This window comes from Falco biarmicus, chromosome 2 (assembly GCF_023638135.1).
Source record: "Falco biarmicus isolate bFalBia1 chromosome 2, bFalBia1.pri, whole genome shotgun sequence".
NCBI lineage: Eukaryota > Metazoa > Chordata > Aves > Falconiformes > Falconidae > Falco > Falco biarmicus.
Window position 1 is genome coordinate 12,114,185 of NC_079289.1, and position 24,663 is coordinate 12,138,847.

Consider the following 24,663-nt stretch of genomic DNA (forward strand, 5'->3'; position numbering starts at 1 on the left):
CCTTGTTCCACTTATTCATCAGTGACCTGGATGAGGGGACAGTGTCCCCTCGGCACGTGTGCTGGTGACACCCCACTGGGAGGGGCGGCTGGTGCCCCAGGGGCTGCGCTGCCATCCAGCGAGGCCTGGGCAGGCCGGAGAGCTGGCGGAGAGGGACCGAGTGACCTTCAGCAAAGGCCAGAGCAGGGTCCTGCCCCTGGGGAGGGACAGCCCCAGGCACCAGCAGGGGCTGGGGGTGACCTGCTGGGGGGCAGCTCTGCGGGGAAGGGCCCGGGAGTGCTGGTGGGCAGCAAGGTGCCCGTGGGCCAGCGGTGTGCCCTGTGGCCAAGGGGCCAGTGGGACCCTGGGGGGCACCAGGAGGAGCGTGGTGGCCAGCAGGTCGAGGGAGGGGGTCCTCCCCCTCTGCTCTGCCCTGGTGGGGCCGCACCTGGAGTGCTGGGTCCAGTGCTGGGCTCCCCAGCTCCACAGAGACTGGGAGCTACTGGGGAGGGGCCAGCAGGGTCCTACAGAGATGATGAGGGGACTGGAGCATCTCCCTGATGAGGGAAGGCTGGGAGAGCTGGGGCTGTTCAGCCTGGAGAAGAGATGGCTGAGGGGGGATCTCATCGATGTCTGCAAATACCTTAAGGGCGAGTGTCAGGAGGACAGGGCCAGGCTCTTTTCAGTGGAGCCCAGTGACAGGACAAGGGGCAACAGGCACAAACTGCAACGCAACAAGTTCCATGTGAATATGAGGAAGAACTTTGTTAGCTTGAGGGTGACAGAGCCCTGGCACAGGCTGCCCAGAGATGCTGTGGGGTCTCCTTCTCTGGAGACATTCAGAACCCACCTGGACATGATCCTGTGCAGCCTGCTCTGGGTGACCCTGCTTTAGCAGGGGTTGCACAAGATGATCTCCAGAGGTCCCTTACAACCCTGACCGTTCTGTCATTCTGTGAATCAAAATGAATTAACACATGACTTGCAAGTAGAAAATAGGGCTCATGTCCTCCCCTGCAGTCAAAAACAAAGGGAAAATGCATGCTTAAATGATGCGAGGATGAGATCCAGAGTGCCTATTCATGCGCTTCTTACAGGTATCACAAGGTCTGGTCTCAGCAGGGTGAATCAAAGAACTGAAATTATGTATGTAAGCTCCATATTCTCAAAGAAAATAATTAGACATTTCTGAGGGTAGCCCAGAATGCCACACAAGGGCTTGGTGGCTGCTCGGTATGAAATCCTGAGGATAACATGTGTCTGAGCACTTTTCTTTTCCTGGACTTTGGAGCTTTTGTCTGCTTAAGATAGACAGCGCAGAACCTTCCCCCCACTGTAGTGGCCTAACCGAGCATGGCTCATTCTTTCTAGAGTAATGTAATGGCTGAAGGACAAGCCTAACCTGAGGTCTCAACTCCTTCTTTAGCTTTGAATGTTCATCTCATGGTTACCTAATATAAAATGCACCGATAGTTCAGAGTACAGAAGAGAAGAATTCAGTCTTTGCCCAACTTCCAGGTCCCCTCACCTTTCTCTCCATACCTCCAGACCCTGGCACCGCCCTGTCTTCTTTCTTTCCAGCCTCATTCCTGGATGCACGGCAGCCAAGTGCATGCCCCAAAGAGACCTTCCTAGCCTGAGACAAAGCATTTGCAGGCTAAGGATCAATCCCAGATCTCCACTGCCCTGGGTAACTGCTTTGACCACTAAGCAACAGCACTGCAGAAGCAACCATAGAATGACTTTTAAATAGGGTAACTTGTCTGTCATGCTTTACACTGAAAAAAATACAGTCCTAATAAATACAAGTTTATAGCTCATTTTGTCATGCCTGGTTGCATCATGGTGGACTTCTGTTTTCACAGGGTAGGGACCTACCTTCACAGAAAGGAGCAATAAACAGAAGTCTCATTTGAAGCATTGGGAGAGCTTCCAAGTAGAAGCATGCCATCTCCAGGAGCAGGTTTTCTGAGGATCACAGGATTGTGAAGATTAATTTATTAAATACTTGCCAACCTCTAGTCTCTATGCACCTGAAGGAATGTCCCTAGAACTCCTCCTGGCTGCAAGGCATGGTATGTCCTAACAGGCAAGGATTTGTGTTGCACAGACACTGAGTGCTGGCTACAAAGAAATAGCTTCTAGAGATACTGGCCTAGAATGATGCTCGCATGGTGAATTAGATATCTCAAACAAGAGGGTTGGTTGTTGTTGAGATGGCAATGGGACTTGCCATTGCAAGGGGTCCTTGCAAAGCATTTTAACTGTATCATGTGATCCAGCTTCTTAAACCACTGTTTTGCTCAATTCTTAGATAATCTAACTGGCCTGTGGTACTATGTGAGCACTCCAGCACATATATGATCCATTCCTACAGGTTATCTTAAACTACATACAAAACGTCTCCTAACTGTCATTAAGTACGTACAAAGGTCCTATGTAACTGTTTGTTTATACATAGGAACAGTTTCTACTGCTTATTTGCAAATGTCTGTGTAAAGTTTGGTCAATTCTGCAGCAGGAACCATGTAAGGGGGTCTATTGATTGGATTCTCCACCCAACACACTTAAGCATATAAACTGATATTGAGACATCAGGAGCTGTCTGAAGAAATCTCTAGAACTGTCCAAAATTCCTACCTGGAGAGCTTCTGTGAAACTCAAATTTTTAGTTGTGAAGGTGGCTGGAAGTCCAGTCAATTGCCTTATCTCAAGTTGCTCCACTGTTTCATATTAGTCTAAGTCATAGATGCAGATGACTAGTTGGGGAGCTCCTAGACCACCCAGGGAATTAAGGATTTATGGGCTGTGGGTGTGCATACAGGTATAGTCCTGATACCGAGCTATAGCGCAGTTGCAACTAAAGGACAAACTTGAGTTTCATACTTACAGCTTTAGCTCCATAACTCTTGCCGCATTTTGTTAGCTCAGTGCCCAGTCTGTACGGTCAGAAACTCTTCAATATGCTTCAATATGCTTCTCAAATGCCTTCCTTCTCTAGATCAGGATTTCTCAGAACAAAACCTCATGTTAAATTGTGTTAGTAAGGGAACAGAGTATTTTAGAATAGAGATTAAAACACCATAACCAGTATGGAAGCTAGCAAACAAACAAGAAAATTATGTTTTCGGTAAATCTAAACATTTGTGCATCTCCCATCACTACAGAATCCAAATGAGTTATTGCCTTTATATGTCATTAATATTAACCTCATTTTAAGCTTGGGTAACTAAGGCTCAGGTTTTTTGAGTCACAGCCCAGTGTCTTCCACTAGCACAGGCATTCTGTTCTTACTTGATCATTGTTTTTTCTACTAATGTTGCTTTTACAGATGAGAAAAGTGAAAAAAGAAAATCAAGAACATAAATGTTGTCAAATTCTGTTTCCTTCATTCTTAAACCACTTTTCATTTACATGGAATAAAATTTAACTTTTAGCTGAGGACTGAGCAATAGACCAAAAGGACTGAGCACATTGACAAGCGCTGATTGGCCTTGTGTGCATAGAATTTAACCTTGGTCAATCTTTTTCATCCAAATAGTATCACTGTCTGGCACTGATTCGTGCCTAGCTGTTCTTTGCCACCTGCAGTTGAATGAGATGCCTGACCAGCCAACCTAGCCTGCGTGAGAGGAAGCTAACAGATAATGTGCAATAGAGCTTTATTTTTCCCCTGTAAGTGTTTACTCTGCATCACAGAAAATCCATTTGTCAAATAATAATTGAATTCTCCAACATTTGGCATATTTGCATAACTATTATGAAATGGAGCATTATCTCCCTTGGTATTATACCCATTTCCCTTAGATGGTGTCTCTTTGATCCATTAATCATGTTTCCTGTATCCTCCCACAGCAGCTTAATTGCTCGCATTCTGCAGAACCCACTCACAAAGAAAGAAATTAGCTCTATGTAAATTTAAGGCGATTACCTTGCCTCTATAAATGTAAAACAATTAAATTATCCTCTAAAAAGGACAGTGATAAAACTCCAGATAAGCACTGATCACCCAAGGAAGCAAATTAAGGCAATTTTGTTGGGTCAGTGGGGAAAAAATATTTTTGCTTTACCAAGGACATAACTGGGGCAAATGATACTGCTGTCCATGTCTTTCTCCACTACCACTGCTGTCCCCTTTACTGACTTCGGTATTACTTGAGTATCTGAAACAAAGACACCTCCAATTTTAGGGCTGATGTAGACTTATACTGATGCGTACATCTCCTGGGCTTTACTGGAACCTCGAAGTATGACCTAAGGATGAGCACAGCACTAGGGAACTACTTAAAGTCAAAGGTGCAGCTATCTAGCCCTAGCTTGTAGGAAACACTGAGAAAAGGAGTACGTCTTGAATTCCACTTCTCAGACCTGTAAGGATATGCTTTTCAGGAAACATATCTTTAGCCTCAAACCTTTACTAAATATAGGAACCCCCATTTAAAAAAATAAAAAGCTGGGCAAATTTTCCCCACCCCCAACAGGAGCAGGCGGTAGGAACTGCATCAACTTAACAGCATTTTGGTGGTCACAGCACTTGTGGAGGAAGTGAGAAAGATTCAATGTTCCTTCAACGTGCAAGTCAGAGTCAACTCCCACAGGGATGTTCTAGCCACCAGGCATAGCTCTTTCTAGGAAGATCATATCATCTCCCTCTTCCTGCAAAGCCATGCTACTGTGCAGAACATAATTGACTATTAATTTGGCCATGGAGAGACTGAGCAGATGACTCTAATCAGGCTGTTCAGACAAAAGTACGGAAAACAGGAAGCCTGGTCTCCACTTGCCACTTCTCTTGAATCACAAAATAAAATAGTAGTGTGTTTTGTGCAGAAACCTGTGCCGCTGTTGTGTTGCATGTACTTTGAGTACACTAGATGTTGACGTATATTGAAAAAAATGTAATTCCTGAATTTTGTTCAGGTTTAGATTCTGAGCCATTCAGTCCTGTCAGCATTAGAACAGCTTGAGCATGTAAAGGTCAGCAAATCTAGAGCTCAGGGATGGTTAGGATTAAAAAATGTTAACTTCTTCTAGACTTTAGTAGCTTAGCAAGGCTTTTCAGGATCAAGATCCTGGGACTTAGCTCCATTTATCAGATCAATCCCCAAAAGACTAAGCCAAGGTCACACACACAAAAAATCTACGGTCTTGCAGAAAACTGAAGCTCAGAGTCCAGTTTACCAAACTAGCATCTAAGTCATTAAACAGCTTCCTTTCCACATTTTCATCTCTCAGACCTGACTGTAAGTTTACTTCTCTGCAGTCACTAAAGACCCTTGTTCTTTCACCCCTTCTTGGTGGCTATAATTTTTAGCAAAATTATGACAAAAATTCTCCAGGTTTGTAGAGAGACACTTTTCTGTTAAAGGGAGTAAAATGGGAGCAGCAAGAACCACTATATCACTGCTCCATGTTCACTGCTTGCTTCTAAACATGTTTGTTCACTCTGCAGCTTTTCAAAGTTCCTCCTCTTGATGCAAATTCATTCTCACTCCTTGTACATTTTTCTTCACCATCAGTTCCTTTTGTAAGGTTCTCTTTGAAACGTATTTCCTCCATAAAGCCTTTTAATGACTCCATCTACATAATCAGTTTTTCTTTTAAAGAAAACATCAAAGCTAATTTGTGGTTGAAGTGTAATTTGGTATATCACAGGTCTGTGATCATATAGTCTGTTTGATTTAGAATGTGAAGGTCTTGATCAAACCAGGATCCACTCTTTTATACTGTGAACATTTTGCTGGTATTTCATAAACACCATTAAGATATTATAACAGATACCCAAGGACAATGACCTGTACTGAGAGGGCACCTGCCTTCTATATCTTATCCTGTATGTTGCGCACCATAGAAGTTGCCAGAGAGATGGCAGAAGCCAGCAGTAAGGAAGGGGAGTCTCTAGCACACGTTTTTAGTTGCTTTATGTATAAATGACTATTAAGACAACAAAAGAAATTTTGAGATTCTGTGATTGAATGAGTCATTAATTTGACAGTACCTGACTATTTATGATTTCATCCAGAACCTTTAACCTCTTCTTTGGCGATGTCTAGACTCAAAGCCTTAAGCTTCAGTCTTACTCTTCACAGTGTTCTTACATTAATTTTATTGCTTACAGCATGGCATTTGGATGCACATCTGAGGGAAATTGAAACTTGTGAAAACTTCCAACACCTCTTGTATACAATGTAATAAACATAAGCAATCAAAAGGAGGAGGCAAATAGTACAAAAGAAGCCACCAATTTAGGTTGGAGAAAAAGTAATTATTTTAACATTAGAAAAAAACCACCTTGTTTTCTCCCAGTTTCATCTGTACTACGTGCTGAACACACAATGCTTACTACTAATGTAGGACTGAACTTAAGAAAGCATTTTTAATCACATAAGGAGGTCCTTTTCTACAAGGTAAAAATTTAAGTCATTTAAGAGATCTTGCTGGAATAGAGTCTTTTATTTAAAGAAAATACCAGAAAATCTAGCACCATTCTATTTCCTGCTGAAACTACCTGCAATAAAGCGAGTAATGTTCAGTATAGTTTCTGCAATTGAATAAAAGTTGATATTACAAGAAGAAACAAAGGAAGGTTAGCCAAACAAGATATGGCACAGTCTTTGAGGAAAGCTGGCGAAGACCAGCTGTAAACTCACTGAACTGAGCATAATTGGCCTATTTGTGCTCATAGTTACTATGCATATTAAAACAATAGGAGAAAATTCTATGTATGGTTCCAATATGTTTTAGAAGGCTGAACAAGAATTTTAGAATTCTGCATACACTGGAATCACCAAGTAGCAAAGCAGGCTAGTTCTGAGGACATGCAGCAGTATAGCTACACAAGGCTGCTTTTTGTCTGTAAAACCCTGAATCCAGCTCAGTTCTGTTGGCCTCAAGCTTTGGGAGAGTTCTTTTTTTTGAGAGCCCGTTTTAAAATGACCTTACACAGCACCATAGTTCATGCATGAATAGGAAATTCTTAAGCACTTGGTGCTGCTCTTACCATCCCAAGGCTGGTTGTTTTCTGGAGACCCAAACCATTAAACTGAGCTAAGGATGCTGGGTGAAGTCCCAGGGGCATTCATGATAGAGAATGGGCATTGCGTAAGGCTGCTGTTGGTTCCATAATAAGAGCTTCTGGACCAATGTCATAGAAAAGCATGCGGGTTTTTTTCTGTAAGACAACACCATTTATATATAAAATCAGAGTTGAATTTACAGCCATTTCTTTGTCTTTCCATGACAATAATTTTAGGATGCACATTGCATTTAATTGAATTACATGTAATTATCTTTTTACCAGCTACATAGCTTTTTATGCCTCATATTTTACTTCATTTTTTTTAACCATCTTTTTATAAATAGAATCTGCACATTGAGAATTCGTACAGGCACAGCTCTGGATATAGTTGCCTTGGTACTGGAAAGCATAGCTTTGCAGGCTTCTATTACATGACACAGGGTATAATAACAAAAGCTACCCTTCCACATATGTCAAGAAAATTTATCTCCAAATCAGTCTCAGGCAGAGGCTATTATATGCTGTACTTACACACACTGACCATACCAGATTAGTCAGTCCCAAAAATAAAGATTAGCCTTTTTTCCTTTTTAGGAAACTCCATCTATGTTTGCAAAGCTTACATGTGAAAAACACACTTAATGCAAACTACTTTAAAAAAACACTTTACAGTTTTGAGACTGTATGAACTGGAAGATTACAAATCTTTGTAAAACCACATCCTGTTAGTTCCTGGTGGTCATGATAATTAGATGTCTGGTGTCAGGTGCTGAAAGAGATAAAACAGCATGGGATAAGTAATCACAGATCAAAACAAAATGAACCATAGTGAAACATTTAAGACCATATGATAATGTGGTATGTGACATTCAGGAATACTGAATGCAGAAAAAAGCCAATTCAAACTGAGAGAAGTTCTCATTTCATTCCAATACTTCAGTAATCAGCAAGAAGGAGACAAGAAACAGCAAACTGCGTTACTGTCTAATGAGATGTTAGAGGACTCGGGATGGGGGTGTTACTATCGGAATATGACACTTTCTTTAAAGCTCTTCCTTCAGTGGTTTTCAAGGAGAATACTTAATTCATGCAGGGTGTGCAGTCCTGCGCAAGGGTGAGCTGTCAGGTGGTTGTACTGTTCCATTACTGGATCTCAGAAAACCTATAAAACCAGTGCTTCTCTGCTGAAGATGCAGAAAAGCCTGCAAGGTCATCCTTTCCTTGTGCAAGTGAGAGACATGAGTGGCCAGTTAAGAATTTCTAATGAAGAAAGGAGCAAGTGCTCCTGTGTGGCAGTAAGGTATAGGTTGCATGTGCTGGTCTGCTTAACCTGCCTGCAAGTCAGGGAATCTTTCCTCCTAGAGCACACAGAGGCAATTCCAGCCTCACTAATCTTATTTTCAGACTAAATGGTCCCACAGAGCACACCAAGGCAATGTGCCTGTGCCAACATCTCTTGCAGTGGTTCATCTGCTGATAGAATAAACATCCTCTGTGATAGGCAAGTGTGGACAGCCCCACTCTCAAAAGCCATTGTCTGGGACAGCAGAAGGCCTATACTGTGATCTGAGCTCCCGACCGTGCACTGCAGGCTGTCTCAGCAACGTGTGACTTCAGTGTCACACAGCCCCTCTTCAACTTCAAACACATGAAACAAAAATGATTTCTTTTAAATCTGTGTTTTCATGTAGATTCACACTGCAAGATATTTTTTACGGATAGAAAACATTCAATTCCTGAAAAGAAATTCAGATTTCCCCCCAGCTGTCTTGGGAATTTGTAGATAACTCCCCCAAGTACCATTCTTTTCCCCCAGGAGAAACAGGACCGGTAATTGAAGCACAGGGGAGCCATTATCTCTAGGTTTATATATGCCTGGCTAGATACGCTGATACTGCTGTATCACTCTTCACCTTTTATAAAAGGAATACCATCTACTTCACAGGGGAAAGAATTAATGCAGGCCTGTAATACTGTAATTCAAACAGGTAGAACAAAAATTAGAAAATATTACAATATTAAAATGACTGCTAAATCCCCCTTTTCAGAAATAATTCTGCAATACACTGACTAGAAAACACCCTTGAAACAAAATTCTTACCCAGCACGTGTAGGTTTCGTAATCTCTTTTTTTCCAGTAGTATAATTGAGGAGCATATATTTGACCTCTTTCACATTTTATAAGTAGAGGATTCTAAAAATCTATAATCTCAATTACTCTCTTAATAGACTGTCTTAATTTTTTTTTTTTTTTACCTGTTGACCTGCAGGATAAAGCTATTTAGAAGAGATGTTATTGTGGAGAGCACTGCCATAATGAAAACGCTGAAGGACAAAAAAAATCCAATAAGGAGACTGGAAAACACATTTAGAAGTGCACTGCTCAAATTTAATTTATTCAATATGCATATTGCAAAACATCTGGGTGTCTTTAATGTACAGTCAGGTATTAACTTGGTATCAGCTATTACCATCAGCAGTTTGCAGCAAGTTGCAAGCATCTGACAGAAAGCAAGTCTGAATAAGAAAGCAGTTTAGCAGCAAAATGCCAAAGGTAGGGAAGTAAGCACATTCAGCTGCTGAGTTACCTGGTCTTCCTATGCTCATGTCTTTTGTTTTGCAGTTCTGTATTTTTTAGTATATTTCTTGTGCAGCCATGCATCTGCATGCACATACTAATTTTTACCAAGTAATCTCAGCCCTCCAGGTTTCAGTCCTGTGGGGCATGTGGGTTACTGTGACTTCCTAGTACAAAATAATTTTTTCCTTTTTCTAGAAAAAACTGCCCCTCATGTTTCAGCACAAGACAACCAGTCATCTCATTTGTGCCTGATCGGTTAAGTCACAAGCATTTCTTCCATTTCTGCAGCAGCTTGGACCCTGGGAACATACTCAATGCAAAGAAATAGTCCAGTGCAGCTGTTCTTGCTTCAACCATATTTGCAGCAGAATTGTTTCTCTGAACATGAATAACAAGTTTTTGCTCGGGTTTTTTGTTTCTCATAAATCAAAGATATCAGATGACTGCACTTTTAAATCCCAACTGCTGCAAGTCTCACAGAATATGATAAATGGTCTCTTTTAGAAAGAAAACCAAAACATGAGGATGAAAGCAAGGAAAAACACAAGTATTGCATCAGACTTACAAGGAGCAGACATTAGTTAAAAAAAAAGAGATTTATAAAAGAGGTCGGCACTGGTTATGATGTTGAGATAGCAGCACAGATCCACTCATTGTGGAAGCAGCTTTAGCAGCCACATGCAAGCCTGGAAGGTGGGCAGAACAGCACTGCAGGTCTAGGGTACTGTCAGTCTAAATTCACTCCTTGTACACATACCACACATCCAAAAAACTCTGAACAAGAAGGCTACATAGAGATTAAACTAGCAGTGCTGAGTTTTGCTCTACTCCCTCACCGTTCCTAGTTTAGCCAATACTCATCCCACAGGAGCTTCAGTGCCTCAAAACCCTGACTGGGGCCAACTGATATAGCGCTGCAAGAAAACCCTAATAATAAATGCCTTCAAATATATACTGAGGTTATATGATTAAGCACACAAAACGCTAAGCCCATACAAACCAGTCCTTGAGCAGGGACCAACCGAGAACGAAGGGCTCAGAAAAGAAAACCAACCATCCACCCGCCCCGGCCGCAGCCACCGTTTTGTACGCGCCGCCTTGGGCCGGGCGCGGCTGCCCGCAGCTCCCATTGGTCGCCCGGCGGCAGGGGCGGGGCTCAGTCGCACGGGGGGGGCGGGGGGAGGGCGGCGCGGTGGCGCATGCGCGCTTCCGTACGGCTGGCGCGTGGGGCGGGGCGGCGGTAAGGGCGGTGTCCCGCATGCGCAGGGGGCGCGTCCCGCCGTGGCGCTCGGTTTCCCGCTGCGCCGGCGGTGATTGGCCGCTGGGAGCGAGCGGTGACGGTGACGCGCGGGGGGCGGGGGGGCAGCCATTGGTGGGACGGCGGCCGCGAGGGCCCGTTGGCGGCGGGAGGAGCGGCGGGTAGGTGTGGGCGGCCGCGCCATCCGCGTCCCTTCCCTGGGCGCGCTTTTCCTTCTCCTTCCCTCCGCATCGTCTCTCCTCAGCTCGGGCTCGTCGAATTGCAGTGGCCGTGGCTCCTCCGGTGGCTGAGCGGGAGCGGCCCGAGCGGGCCCGGGGCCCTCTGGGTAGAGCTCGCTGGCGGCGGGGCTCTCCCTGAGGGCCTGCGTGTGCTCCTGCGTGCGCCGGCCCCCTTAGCGCCCCCGAGCCGCCGCCTCAGGTCTGAGCCCCGGCCGGGGCGCTGCCCTGCTCCTTACCTTTTACCTCTGCTGCTTCTCTTTCCGGCTCTGGAGAGGTGCGTTTGGCTGGCTTTCCGGGGCAGGAGATCGGGAGAGGTGTTAACGTTGCTTACAGGGACCTCTGTAGCGTGGCGCTCCCGGGGAAGGCTGGCATAGCTTTAGCTATCGTGTATTTACTGATTGCTTTGTACTGTAACTGAATCTGTATAAACATTGACCGATTTACTCTGATGTTTGCGTTATCTACTTTAGCTGTTACCCTTGAAGTGTTAGAGTTGAATTTTGTATTGTTCATTCTCTAAACTTTTTTTTTTTTTGGGGGGGGGGGATAGTGGGGGTGTAGTAACTTGCTCCTTAATTACGTGTATTGATAAACTTATGTTTTGTACCTCATCAGCCAAATAAGGGAAGACTAGCAGGAATATATGTTATGTCCCTGCTTATCCTGTAATGAGCTTGGGATTCATTTGCTTAATAACCTTGTATCAAAAGTATCTTATAGATAATTATTTCGTTTTTACACCCCACCTGATTTCTTTAGAGTTTTGTTAATTTTTTTTATTATTATTTACAATACTGAAAAGAAATCTTCCCGGGTGTAACATGCTGGTTAAATTGTTTGTGCTGTGTGGACTGTTCACTAGTAATAAGCTTTTGACTTTTATAACTAAACGGTGGCTTTTGAAAGTCTTTGTTGGTTGGTTTTGGGACACTTATCAAGGACATAATTATTTAAAGATCAAATAAATACTTGCAGGAGTTTTTAAAAAGGACAGCTGAAAAATTCTTGCTGTGCAGAAGAAAATTACAATAGCGAGGAAAATGGGAAGCAATCTGTAGAACTAGCAGATCCTGGTTCCACAGTGAAATCTACAGGGAAATATCATTTGAAATGACTGTTTAAGAAAACTTGAATAAAAAATTGTCGGTGAGCAAGTTTAGCATTCTAGTGAGATGCTCGGCATGCAGACTGTTGGAGTTTCGCAGTCTTCAAGGCAGAAAACCTTGGACTACAGTACAAAATGTTAACAAACTCAGTATCTTAAAACTGTTATGAGAATGTTTCAGTATAAATCTAAGTGACCAGTCTGCTTTACTGTGTGGTGTAGTTTTTAATAAGTTTTAGGGTTTTTTTATCTTCTCAGGAGTGGAATGGTGTTCAGTATTCACTTGGCAGACATGTCTGTTCCATGGTGTAGAATATGAATGTAATACTGTTGCAGGGTTTACTACATAGCGTAATAGTTCAAAAGCAGTACATTTTATGACTGACAAAGACTGTCTCAGTTGTACTCAACAACATTGGCATTGGCTCTGATGTGAACAATTGTAGCTCACACTCCTAGATACAATGACAGATTTGTACGATTATGGCAATATCTGTTTTTTATAGATGGCTTACCTATGTAATTTATGCACAATTTCTGTTTTTCATGTTTTTATAGAAGTTGATTATTCAGCATTCCAAAGATGAAGAGGAAAGTTGAAAAAGCTGGGAAATTGAGGCTTAGTCCTAACGAAGAAACCATGTTTCTGAAAGAAGAGTATGAAAGAAGAAGAAAACTGAGGCTACAGCAAGTATGCCTGTATTTCTGCATGTTGTGTATTTCATTTAATGATGTAACAAATAATTTAGGAAACATAACTGTAAGATTTATTTCATGTAAGCTAAATTTCAGGGTCATAATATTATAGAATTGTAGAATTGTTTAGGTTGGAAAAGACCTTTAAGATCATTGGGTCCAACCATTAACCCAGCACTGCCCAGTCCACAACTGTGCCCCAAAGCACCACATCTACGTGTTTTTTAAATACCTCCAGAGATAGTGACTCAGGCCCTTCCTGGCCAGCCTGTTCAAATGCTTGGCAGCCCTTTCTGTGAAGACATTTTCCTAATAACCAATCTAGACCTCCCCTGGCACAACTTGAGGCCGTTTGCTCTTGTCCTATCTCTTGTTACTTGAGAGAAGAGACCAACTCGACCCCCACCTTGCTGTAACCCCCTTTCAGGTAGTTGTAGACAGCAATGAGGTCGCCCCTGAGCCTCTTCCTCTCCATGCTAAACAACCCCAGTTCCCTCAACTGCTCCTCAAAAGACTTGCGCTCTAGACCCTTCACCAGATTTGTTGCCCTTCTTTGGACACACTCCAGCACTTCAGTGTCCTTCTTGTAGTAAGGGACCCAAAACTGAACCCATTATTTGAGGTGCAGCCTCACTGGTGCCAAGTACAGGAGGACAATCACTGCCGCTGTCCTGCTGGGCTCCCTGTTTTGGATACAAGCCAGGATGCTGTTGGCTGTCTTGGCCACCTGGGCACACTCCTGGCTCATGCCCAGCCAGCTGTCAACCAGCACCCCCAGGTCCTTTTCCACCAGGCAGCTTTCCAGCCGCTCTTCCTCTCCCCCCTCCCCCCCCCCCCCCCCATATTGTATATTCTATTTAGTTTATGAATTATTTTCCTTTTCTCCTGTTTATTTACTGCTAAGTGCATATTTTGCTTGCGGTACCTTCGCTGTTTGTTAGATTCCCTTTCGCATCGGTTGCAGAATCTCTTCTTCCCTGCCAGCTTCACAGTATCTACCATTTTTATTTGGCTGTGAATGTGCAGTTTTCTTTCTCTTGCTGATGTGTCACTAGTGTAAGCATTCATACCTCTTACAGTGTTGCAGGTGTCTTCACAGTGATCAGGCAGAAGAAAAAGGCAGCTGCTGGTAATAGGTAATCAGCCTTCCACTAGATGAACTGAATTGCTACAATGTGTCATAGCTCTAAAGGTTTTAAGTACTGCTCCTTTTAGAATGCCTGAGCAGAGTACCTTTATATTCTTCAGAACATGTCTGTTGATCACTCGTGTTCTATTTCTGTTCTGCTGTCCTGCTGTTAGATGACAGGGCTATTTCTCCATTTCTCTTATTGTTTTCTTGGCCTTCCTTTGCTTTGTCCTACACAAGCTCGTCGAGTCTTTCACATCTTCAAAAAATACGTTATCTTCAAAGACATTCATCTTTGACCCCTTTTAGGCTTTTTTCTTGATATGTTTTCCCTTTCAGTGAAGAGAATTTTACTTCTCTCAGACAAAGTGGAAGACAAACTTAGTAAGCAGACTTTCAATTATCATTATAGTTGCTGATTTTCTTTGAACCATGTTGCGTTGTAATAGGAATGAAAAGGAGGTTGTAGGCAGGTGATAGATCTTCTTCTCCCAGATAACAAGTGATAGGACAAGAGGAAATGGCCTCAAGTTATGCTAGGGGAGTTTTAAATTGGATAGTAGTAAAAATGGCTTCACTGAAAGGGTTGCCAAGCACTGGAACAAGCTGCCCAGGGAACACCGTCCCTGGAGGTGTTCTAAAAACCGCACAGATTCAGTGCTTAGGGACATGGTTTAGTGGTGGACTTGTCAGTCCTGAGTTAACAGTTGGACTCATCGATCTTGGAATCTTTTCCAGCTTAAATGGTTCTATGTTTCCAAGCAATGTTTGCAGTTTGTTTATCAGTTGTATGTTGCTATTTGGACTTTAACTGAAACATTTAACTAAAACATTTAACTAACATTAAATTTATTAGTTAATATATTAATTTTTGAAAAAGGTAACAGCAACTGTAAAGTAGTTTCTGGACAGATTGGTATTGGAAAAGTAGATGAGATGGAAAGCTGAAGGGAGGATAGTGTATGTTGTGGAAAGATTTGCTGCAAAAAATACTGTGCTTTTTTAAGTTGCTGACAAAACCTAAATGCTATTTCTACAGGTTAGAGAGCAACAGAAGTACATCGCCTTGCAGATAAGACAGAAAGTAAAGCAGAAAAGAGAAGAACAACTGCATCAGCTAGAGGAGGCATTGAGAGCTGAATGGCAGAAAGCACAGGATCAAAAGATGAAAGCCCTAGAAAAACTCTATTTATCAAGCTTAAGAGCAATTGGTGAAGGTCACCGACAAGCCAAGGAGAATGTGAGTGGAACTTATTAATATTCTTGTCAGATAAATTCTTGATGTTCTAGAAGTACCAAGATGTTGGATTTTTTTAATATTCTTGGTCTTGCAGTCCTAATACCTAAACCAACAGGTTTTTAAGAATGGAAACTTCTTAAAAATGTTTATGTACTTTTTTGCAGGTATCCTTCCACAAGGCTAGGGTTAAGTGGTCTGGCAGGCCCGTGTGCTAAGGCTTCTGCTGTGCAAACTCTTGAAGTTATTCTTATTTTTGTTTATGTTAGATTGTACACATAAATGATAGTGTATGTCTGTACTTGACTAAATTGCACATGGTGAATCATTGTCTCAAGTATGCCAGTAATATAGTAACTTTTTTTTCTCTACCATGTACCAGTATCTTTTGTATGGTTAAGAAAATACTTAACTCTTGTTTGGGGTTTTTTTTGTTATGTGGGTTTTTTTCCACTTTGGGTGTTCTGGTGACTTGGAAACTTTTGGCAAGGGCTTCCAAAGCCTTTCCCTAGACTGAAAACTGGTATCATTTCTTAATTTTGCACCTATAAACTATTTTCACTTTCTTTAAAATCCGGTAACTTGTCTGAGCTCTCTTTGAGAGAACATTGAGGTTGTTGGGTTGAAATTTTCCATAGGTTTGACTCTGAATCAGGTTTTTAGAAATCAGCAGTGCCAGAGATTTCTTGCATGAATTTTGCAAACTAGCTTACTTCCTGAATCAGTCAGACTTTTTAACCCAAGTAAAATATCATTATACTTTTCTGTATCTCAGTGTCTCTAAATCAACTTCTTTGTGAAGTCCTTTCTGATGCTAGGATGGATGAGTTTGTGGAAAACTGTGGTACTACTGCCATAAGAACAGAGAATTGCAAAGAAATGTTTCTGTTGATACATTTTTGTTGTAATTAATGACTGAAAAGTAGTAACATGCTTTCTCTGTACAGTTTAGTCAGCATTTGCTAAAATCTGTCAGTATACTTATATTTCCCTCTTTATCAAAGAGGTGCAGAGAGAAGCTAAAGTTTCCACACCAATATTTCGTTACGATGGCTGAGGAATGGGGTAAATTTGCTGCTGTTGGTGGTAAAGAAGAAGAGAATAAAGATGGCAGAGAAGGAGAAGTTACTACTTAAAGTGTTTTTACTCTAATCCAGTCGAAAGTAATTTTGAGCTTGTGATTCTTACCAGGAGTACTTAATTTGAAATATCACACTGGTAGTGTGAGAAGTGAGTAAAATCCTCTATTAAGTACTTGAAATATTTTATTGTTAAGGAACCTAACTTAGAAGCTCTGGCAAAGCAAGCAGAGGAAAGGAAACGAAGAGCAGAGAAGAGACATAGGAAAGCCCTGAAAGAGCAGAAGTACCAAAAAGAAAAATTACTTCATGAGCAAGCCCGGTATGCAATAGTTATCTAGTTTTATTAAGCATAGAATGTATTTCACAATGTCAAAAGGTGAAAGACAAAAAATCTTGATGCTTCTTGCTTGGAGCTCTTTTAATCTTGAAATTTTATGGGTTAGAGCATTAATGCTCATGGACAAAGCTTGCAGATTTTGGTAAGAACTGTAGTTTTAAAATTAAGGAAAAAAAGTCAAGTATATGACCTGACCTTACAGACTTTCAGTGAGTGGGGGGCTTTTCATCTCTATATTCTCTAGAGTCTAGATTGTTGGCTGAAAGCTATTCAGTGACATAAGAAATTAAATGTTCTTAGGCCAGTTCGTGATGGAGAGTTACCCTCTTGATGAGACGACCTATTGCATTTGCCATGATCTTCCTTCTTAGTGGTTTTGTTTGTTTAGTTGGGTTTTTTTATTATTTTAAGCAGATTGGACCAAACCTGGCCTGGCATGAAAAATGAACTGTGTACTCTTGGGGATGTGCTTGAGTAGAGCTGAGACCTGTTGATTAAATACTTAGTTTTGTCCACACTTGAGCAATTAAAATATGTTAAAGTGATACAGTGCTTTCTGAAAACTTTAATGAAAAGTGGGGATTCTGCTTTGTTCTTTAGAAGCTTGTATATATTAACATTTTTGCAGTACTTCCAAGTGCTTCCTTCCAGCATAAGTTCTGTTGGCTTTTCAGTGTGCTTTGTCCATCCCTACATCCCAAACATTTAATTAGGGTACATCTGAATCTGTTTATTTTTAGGTTTGCCTTTTATTTTGCACAGTGCTGTCATTGTTGCTTGAAGAATTTTAATTTTCTCTTTTGTATGTGTTTTGGTTTTTGGTGGTTTTGGTTGCTTGGTTGGTTTGTTTGTTTTGGGGGGGGCAACACATTTTTTGTTCGTTTCTGTGTTTTTGCCCAAGACGAACAAATGCACGTAAACATGCTCTGGAAGTGGAAAGACAAAGAGCAGCCAAAGTTGCAAGCTTGCCACCTCCTCCACCACGTCCTCTTGAGGTATGTATCCATGGCATGGTAGTGATCACAATTTCAGGGTACAATATAATGTAATTATTTATTTATTGGTCTGTCTCCTTGCAACAGGTGTCATGGTTTAACCCTATCTGGTAATTAAGCACCACACAGCCGCTCACTCACTTTCCCCCTCACCCAGTGGGTTGGGGAGGAGAGTGGGAAAGGAATGTAACACTTGAGGGGTGAAGTAAGAACAATTCAGGAATTGAAACAGAATAAAAATGAAAGGACAATAATAACAGTGATGACAATAACAGTTATAATGAAAAGGGAGAAGGGGTGAGAATAAAATCCAGAGAGAAAGGAAGAAATAAACATGATACACAATGCAACTACTCACCACCTGCTGACCGATGCCCAGCCAGTCCCGGCGCAATGATCCGCCCGCCCTGGCCAGCCCCCCGGGTATATATACCAAGCACTGCGCCCCATGGTGTGGAATGCCCCTTTGGCTAGTTTGGATTAGCTGTCCTGGCTGTGTCTCCTTCCAGTTCCTTGTGCCCCTCCAGCCTTTTTGCTGACAAAGCCTGAGAAACTGAAAAGTTCTTGCCTGAGTATAAATATCGCCTAGCAGCAACTAAAAATATCAGTGCCTTATCAACATTGTTCTCACATCAAAGCCAAAACACAACATTGTACTAGCACCTAAGAAGGTAATTAACTCCATCCCAGTTGAAACCAGGACAACGGGATATCTGAAATTGCTGTTTGCATACTGTAAGGGAATGGTTCAGCAAAAATAAAGAAAATTAATGGAATTATGTGTTTGCAGACTTTTTACTACTAAACTTTGGTATTTGTTTATTTCTGAGCACTTGTTACATGTGGATTTTGTTTCTTGTCATCTGAGATGATATTTTTGTGGTTAATGTGTCTTAAAATTTATCGTGATCTCATTTTCATTTAATAGCCACTGTGGTATTAAACTACAGTAATCTTTCTCAGCATGTATGCACCACCTCAGCCTTCTGTCATAATGTTGCAGTAGTAACATATTTTTTTTTAGTTCTGTAATGTAGTACTACCTTTTTTAGCTGTGCAGGGTTTTTTGTTTTGTTTGGTTTTTTTCCCAATTTCTTGTTGGGAATACTAAATGTAGGGCAGTCTGTTGAATTTTGATAGGAAACCAGTACTTAAGGCTGTTTGGGAGGAAAGTAGATAAAACCCTTGTTTTCAGTTCTATACTGTACCCTTTCTGGGGGGATGATGACTTTATCTCGTCATGCTGCTTTGATTTCAGAGAGATTCTGCATAGGTATAGAAGTAGGATTGCGGATCTGAACTGCAGGAAGAACATTATGTGCATTTTTACTTTGGAATTAGCTTTCAGAAAATTTGATTTTAATGTAACTTCATTAATGCAGAGTTTCAAGTTGCCTTTTGTGTTGTGCCCTTTCAGACTGTCAGGGATATTCAGACCACTGAGAAGAAAAGAAAGGATTAAAGTATACCAGTCCCTCTCAGAGCCAGTGAAGTTACCAAAGCTTTTCCCAGCTACATCCATCATGTTATGTACAGGATAGTGTGTTATATGGTAGGGTTTTGGTGCTGGTGTATCTGGAAAACTGAATAAGGTTTGACCCTTAACAGTTTTCAGAATTACTAGGAGAAGGTGTGCCTGTATACTTCATTTGTTTCCCTTAGCACATGCATCTCTGTAGGTCTCCTTGCTGGCTGCCCAAGGGTTTTCTTTCGGAAATTGACTATGAGTGTGAGAACTAAAGCAAGTGTTTTAAGGGAATGGTAAAGTTTGGGTTTATTTCTGGTGAAGTATATGCAATATGGGAATTTAGAACAGATTAGAGAAGGTCCTGTATGATACAGTTCAGGTAAATTCAGTCTTTCATGCTGCTCTTCTGCTTTACATTGTTCCACATGACATGTTCCCAGTATCTGCTGTACAGCAGATGAAGTCTGCCAGTTAAAACTTTGACTCTTCATTTCCTGGTTTTCAGATGCTTGTGTTGCTCAGTTTAGCATTGTTGGAAAAGCATGAGAGGTTGCAGCATTGTTTTCTGGTGACTGTTTAGGATGTGTTGTGTGTTGCTTTCCATCAAAAAAAAAACCCCAACACACCAAGTTTACAATTTGTGACCAAAAGTCAGCTGCAGTTAACGTGCATATCTGTAGATGATATAGCAGCTAAAACAACACAGTACTATGTAAGACTATTCATCTAATAACCTCAGTAATGCATCTCTCTTTCCATTTTACAAGTGCAGAATTTCCTTCTTATACTTCAGTCTTTTTTCACCAGGGCAAGCAAGAAGACTTTGTTCAGGTTTCCCCAGATTCTGGTACAATTGCATTTGCCATTATGTTGGATGACAGGTCTGGGTCAGTACCTTGAAGTATTGCAGAATCATAACTTCCTTTCCTAAAATTCTGCAGTTTAATGCTTTTCTACCCCTGAACAGATGTCCTTTACTCACCTTTTCAGCAAACATGATTTTAGCTGGTTTTAGCAGAGTTTGCAAACATCTGAATCTTCTATAGTAAGAGGGGTTTGTTTCTTTTAAGAAGTTCATGCTTTGATAATGGCAAATTGAATCAACAGTTCTACAGACGTTTGATTTTTGTTGAGGAAAGAGATTGCATTGTTTAAATATAGCACAGTGTGTCAATTTGATCCATGTAGAAACTAGCTGATTTGGAGACTTTTCCCTAATTTTCATATCTAAACCTTTTGTCAGGTCTGTGTTGGTGGAAGGGCCACAGGGTGAAGAATAAAGTTGTTTTCTTGGAAGAGTAACTGAGTGCCATGTACTGCATGGAGTAAATCCTAAGTAATTGAAAGATCAGAGATGATTAGAAGTGTGGCTTATTCCTAGTCCTGTATAAAGGGAGGAGACAAACGATGTTAACTGTCAGTTTAAGGGGTGGGTTGGGGACAGGAATCTGGGGATTTGTCTTGCAAATGCCTTACTCAAAAGGCACTGAATTTGAATTGCTTAACTTTAAAACCTGTAAATTACAAGGTCATCTGCATAAGCATGCTTATTTTCTTGAATCAATTTACATAGAGAGCTTATGAAACAACTATAATCATAATCTGGCGCTCTGTTGCAACAACAATTGAATAAAATTTCATAAAACGGAGCTAGGGCAGTGTTGTGCTGTTCATTGCAGGATTACTTAGAATGTAAGAAACATTCTCTGGAGGTACTGCTGTTACTGTTACTTTACCCAGTTACAAAAAAAAAGTTTTTACTCTAGATACATTGTCATAATCAAATTTAATTCTCAGAAGGATGGCTTAGGCATTGAGGCCTTATTTAATTAGACCAACTGTTAAGTTACTTAATTGAAGTGAAACTGTAACCACCATTTTATTGACAAGCGTCACAGAGTTCTTCTGAACTTAATTTTTTATATGATCTGTAAGATTTTTATGTAATAGAAGTACAACCTAAAAATGTTACTATACTCTTCTTGAGAATTCATAACACTTGTAGAGTTGTTGGTTGTTCTTTTTTTTTCATTTCATGATACATTGCTGCTCCAGTTTTGCCAGATTTTAGTATAGAAGTATTTTTTTTTTTTACCTTTCCTAAAAAAGTAGAGGAAGTGGGAATTACAAAACTCTTGATGGAAGTAGGGGTGGATTCTTAACTTCCATGGTTCCACCATGTGGTGTAACCAAGTTGCAAGTATTTTTTTCAACCTAAATTGCTTTTGACATTAGCTGTAGCCTTCAAAATAATTCTTACATCTTCACAGCTTTTGAATAAAATTCTGGACATGTGGTTGATTACATGGAACTATTAATTACTGATTTGTTTTACTTTCTTTTTTAAATGATTCAGCAGACTGAAGTTTAATTATACATTCTGAAAGTAACAAACTGTAGGTCAAACAGTGATCTGGCTAATGAGGTTTAGGCATGGGACTTGTCTGTTTTCAGAGCTATAATTGGTATCTGCAAGCATTTTGGTTAATGTTTATCTGTTACAATTATGATTTATTAAGAAAGTTAGCAATTTTTAACCAGCATTATGTACAAATAAAAGTTAAATTCTTGATGGCATGCTTTTATTTGTATTTATGTTTGTTTTTTTCTTCCTACTAGCATAACATGCATTTGCTTAAGAACCATAAATTACTGAAGTTCTGTTGGTAAGGCTAGAACTAGTTCATATCATAGGATTTTAATTTAAAGATGACTTTTTCTACCGTCTTTATAAAATAGCAAGAGAGAATCAGTACTGAAATTTTCTATGCCTCATCTTGCGTACAGATAAGTTTAAGGTATTCCTGAGATTAATGCTGCTCTTTGTGTATGTGCATTTGTTTACAGTCATGCTAGTTTTAAACTGCTTGGGCTGTGAAACTTGCTGGTTTAGTTAATGTGCGTAAGAATCGTTTCTTAGGAGAAAGCTTAGAGAAGAGGAAGCTGAGAGAAAATTAGTGGAGGAGATGTTAGAAGTACAAAGGCAGGTCCTACAGAATACTGAGTTACCTAACCTGGCTACCTTGCAACTGAGAACATCAGGGTGAGCTAAAGAAGAGGGAGGGTCTGGTTGCTCAGTGTGCAGACTCTTTCAGACAAGAGGAAATGTGGTAGTGTACCCAAAACTTTTTTAAAAAAATAAATACTTGGCATTATATGTATAGACACTTTTCAGTTAAGTTATGGAAAATGGTCAACTACTAAATTGGATGTAATGGTTCTGAGTTTCATGAAGAAAGTCTGTACTTGAGAAGTGTTATTTTGCTGTTGGGTATAATTATATTGTAGATCTGTGGTTGCCCTGCTTTCAGGTGAGTGGCAGCTGTTATAAGTGGCAATTGTATTAGTACATTAAACTCAAGTACTTTTAATTAAGGTAATGCTTTAGAAACACACACACACACACACAAAAAAGGTAGAGCTCTTGATGAATGTCAGTTTGTGTGGAGGAGGTTGCCATAGGCTGTTGGATGCTCTCAGTTGTTAAGTCCTCTAGATCTGCATTGTGCTGATATTAATTATTAAATGCATGTAAAGTTTTAAACAATATTTTCAGGAGAGAATTTGGGGAAAGTGGCTTTCTTTTAATACTAATTTAAGTATACACATCACTTGTGTTCTGTTTGCTTTGGTAGAGATACTGCGATACAGCTGTATGTGTACTTTTCTTCCTAGAATTTTGAAGTGAAAAAGAATTCTGCAGTGAAGCCCTATAGTGCTGACAACTTTTCTGTTACACGTTACCATATTTGCCAGCCTTACGTGGACAGAGAGGTGAATGGTGATCAGGTGATTATCTCCAAGTGTTTGTGGTACTGCATCCATATATCTATCTTTATGTTGCGTGCAGTGTTCTGGATATTAGCAATTCAGTTTTCTTTAACTTGTTTAAAAATACAAATTTGCATAAAGCAGCCATTGCATGTCTTGGAATCGTAGATGGGTAAACTTGTGAGGCCTGACATGGGCTCAGTCACTTGTGGGATCACACCTGACAGTCCTGCGTGAACAGACCCCTGGCATAACATCAGGAGACACAAATTTGTGGCCTATGCTGAATTAATACTTGCCATTGCCCTGCTTTTTTCTTTTCCCTCCTTTTTAGCTATGTATTCTCAGTCTTTATCTCGTGTTCGTGTCTTTGTGTTCATCTGTTCACGGAGTCAATGGCTTCAGCTTGCCAAATGGCAGATGTCTTAATTTGGGAAAAAGAACTATGGATAGATTTTTGCCAAATGTCAAAGTTTACTCCAGTTTACAGTACACTCAGACAAAGACCAAAGTCAGATCAGAAGAAGGGAAGGACCCTGAAAAGTGAGAGATGGAGCAAGAGCTTAACTTTAGAGGCAATTTTTTAATTAAGGTAATGCTATTGAAAAGTGAACTGAACAACAGTTTGGTTTATTGGTGCTGTGAAACCACAGTCTAAGTTCCTTCCTGTTCTGGATCAACCTCTTATAGATTAGAAAATATCAATAAATTTGTTTTTGTGAATGATTTTCTTCAGTGCATGAATGAATACTTCATGCCTGAAGTTTTAGGTTTTCTTAACATTTGAAGGACTAGGCCAAAACAATAAGAGGGAGATAATGTGGTTTGCTTAGCTTTGTCATGGAAAATTCCAAAATGTTAATCCTTATAGCCTTGCTTATGTGCAATGATTTTTTAAATTTATTTTTTTTACTTATTTTTTAATTTTCATGTGTTAGTAAGATTTTTCTTATTTAAAAATTGCAGATTGTTTCTGGTTTCCCAAATGAGAATGAAAATGCTTCTGGATTCCCCCTCCCCCAGGTTTAAAACAATATCATGAGGGTAAAAGTAGTCAATCTGTAATATTGGCTATATTGTTCATTTTACTTTGTACGAAAAATAACCACTCTGCTATAACAAATAAATCATACAAATGTCTGTCCTATGTACAGCTTGAAACTATAACATTTTGATACCCACACTTAGGGAATATGTGAATAGATGGGTTTTAATTTTTTTTTTTCAAAAGTAAAAAACTAGTTTGGTCCTGCTTGCAACTAAAAATTGTAAATCTTCAAGGGTGTTCATTGGCATTGTTTGTCTTTTTTAAAGTGCTTGTGCTGCAGAATTACTCGTTTATTTATTGTTACATATGCTTTAAACTACCACAAAGAAATTCATGGACTAAACTGTTGATTGACTGCCAGCCAGATGCTCGGTTAGCAGCTGAAGAAGAAGGAAAACGTTTGGAGGAACTACACAGAGAGGCAGAGAGGGAGAGAAGAGAGCAGCTTGAAAAGGCACATCTCAGAGGAAGTCATGCCTTGAAGAAGGTGCATTTGGCTCAGGTAGGCCAAGTAGTTGTGCCTGTTTTAAATGTCAAAATGACCAGTGTTAAGTAAGTTAGAGGCAGGTGATTAGTAAAAGAATTACAGTTACAGGAGGAAAATTGGTGGACTAAATGAAGTTTTCAGAATGTGTTTTAAAAACGTTAAACTCTTGTCTGCTTATTTTGGCTATCTGGAAGGAGGGAGAATGAAGGAACGTCCATTAATTCTTGTTATCTTAATGTTTGACCAGCTATTAA

The 24,663-nt window shown here is 40.5% G+C and overlaps 1 protein-coding gene across 5 annotated transcripts in view; it reads left to right on the plus strand.

Annotated features, from left to right (window-relative positions):
* The window catches only part of CEP295 (centrosomal protein 295), a 77,178-nt gene that overhangs the window by 19,166 nt on the left and 33,349 nt on the right, over window positions 1–24,663 (plus strand). For 3 of the 5 annotated variants that reach the window (XM_056328640.1, XM_056328637.1, XM_056328641.1), the window contains exons 1-7: window positions 10,897–10,997; window positions 12,718–12,850; window positions 15,024–15,224; window positions 16,498–16,622; window positions 17,542–17,635; window positions 22,779–22,892; window positions 24,284–24,424. In XM_056328640.1, the coding sequence (XP_056184615.1) occupies window positions 12,743–12,850; window positions 15,024–15,224; window positions 16,498–16,622; window positions 17,542–17,635; window positions 22,779–22,892; window positions 24,284–24,424 (783 nt within the window). In that variant the 5' untranslated portion in view covers window positions 10,897–10,997; window positions 12,718–12,742. The other 2 variants (XM_056328639.1, XM_056328638.1) reach the window with 2 other exon arrangements.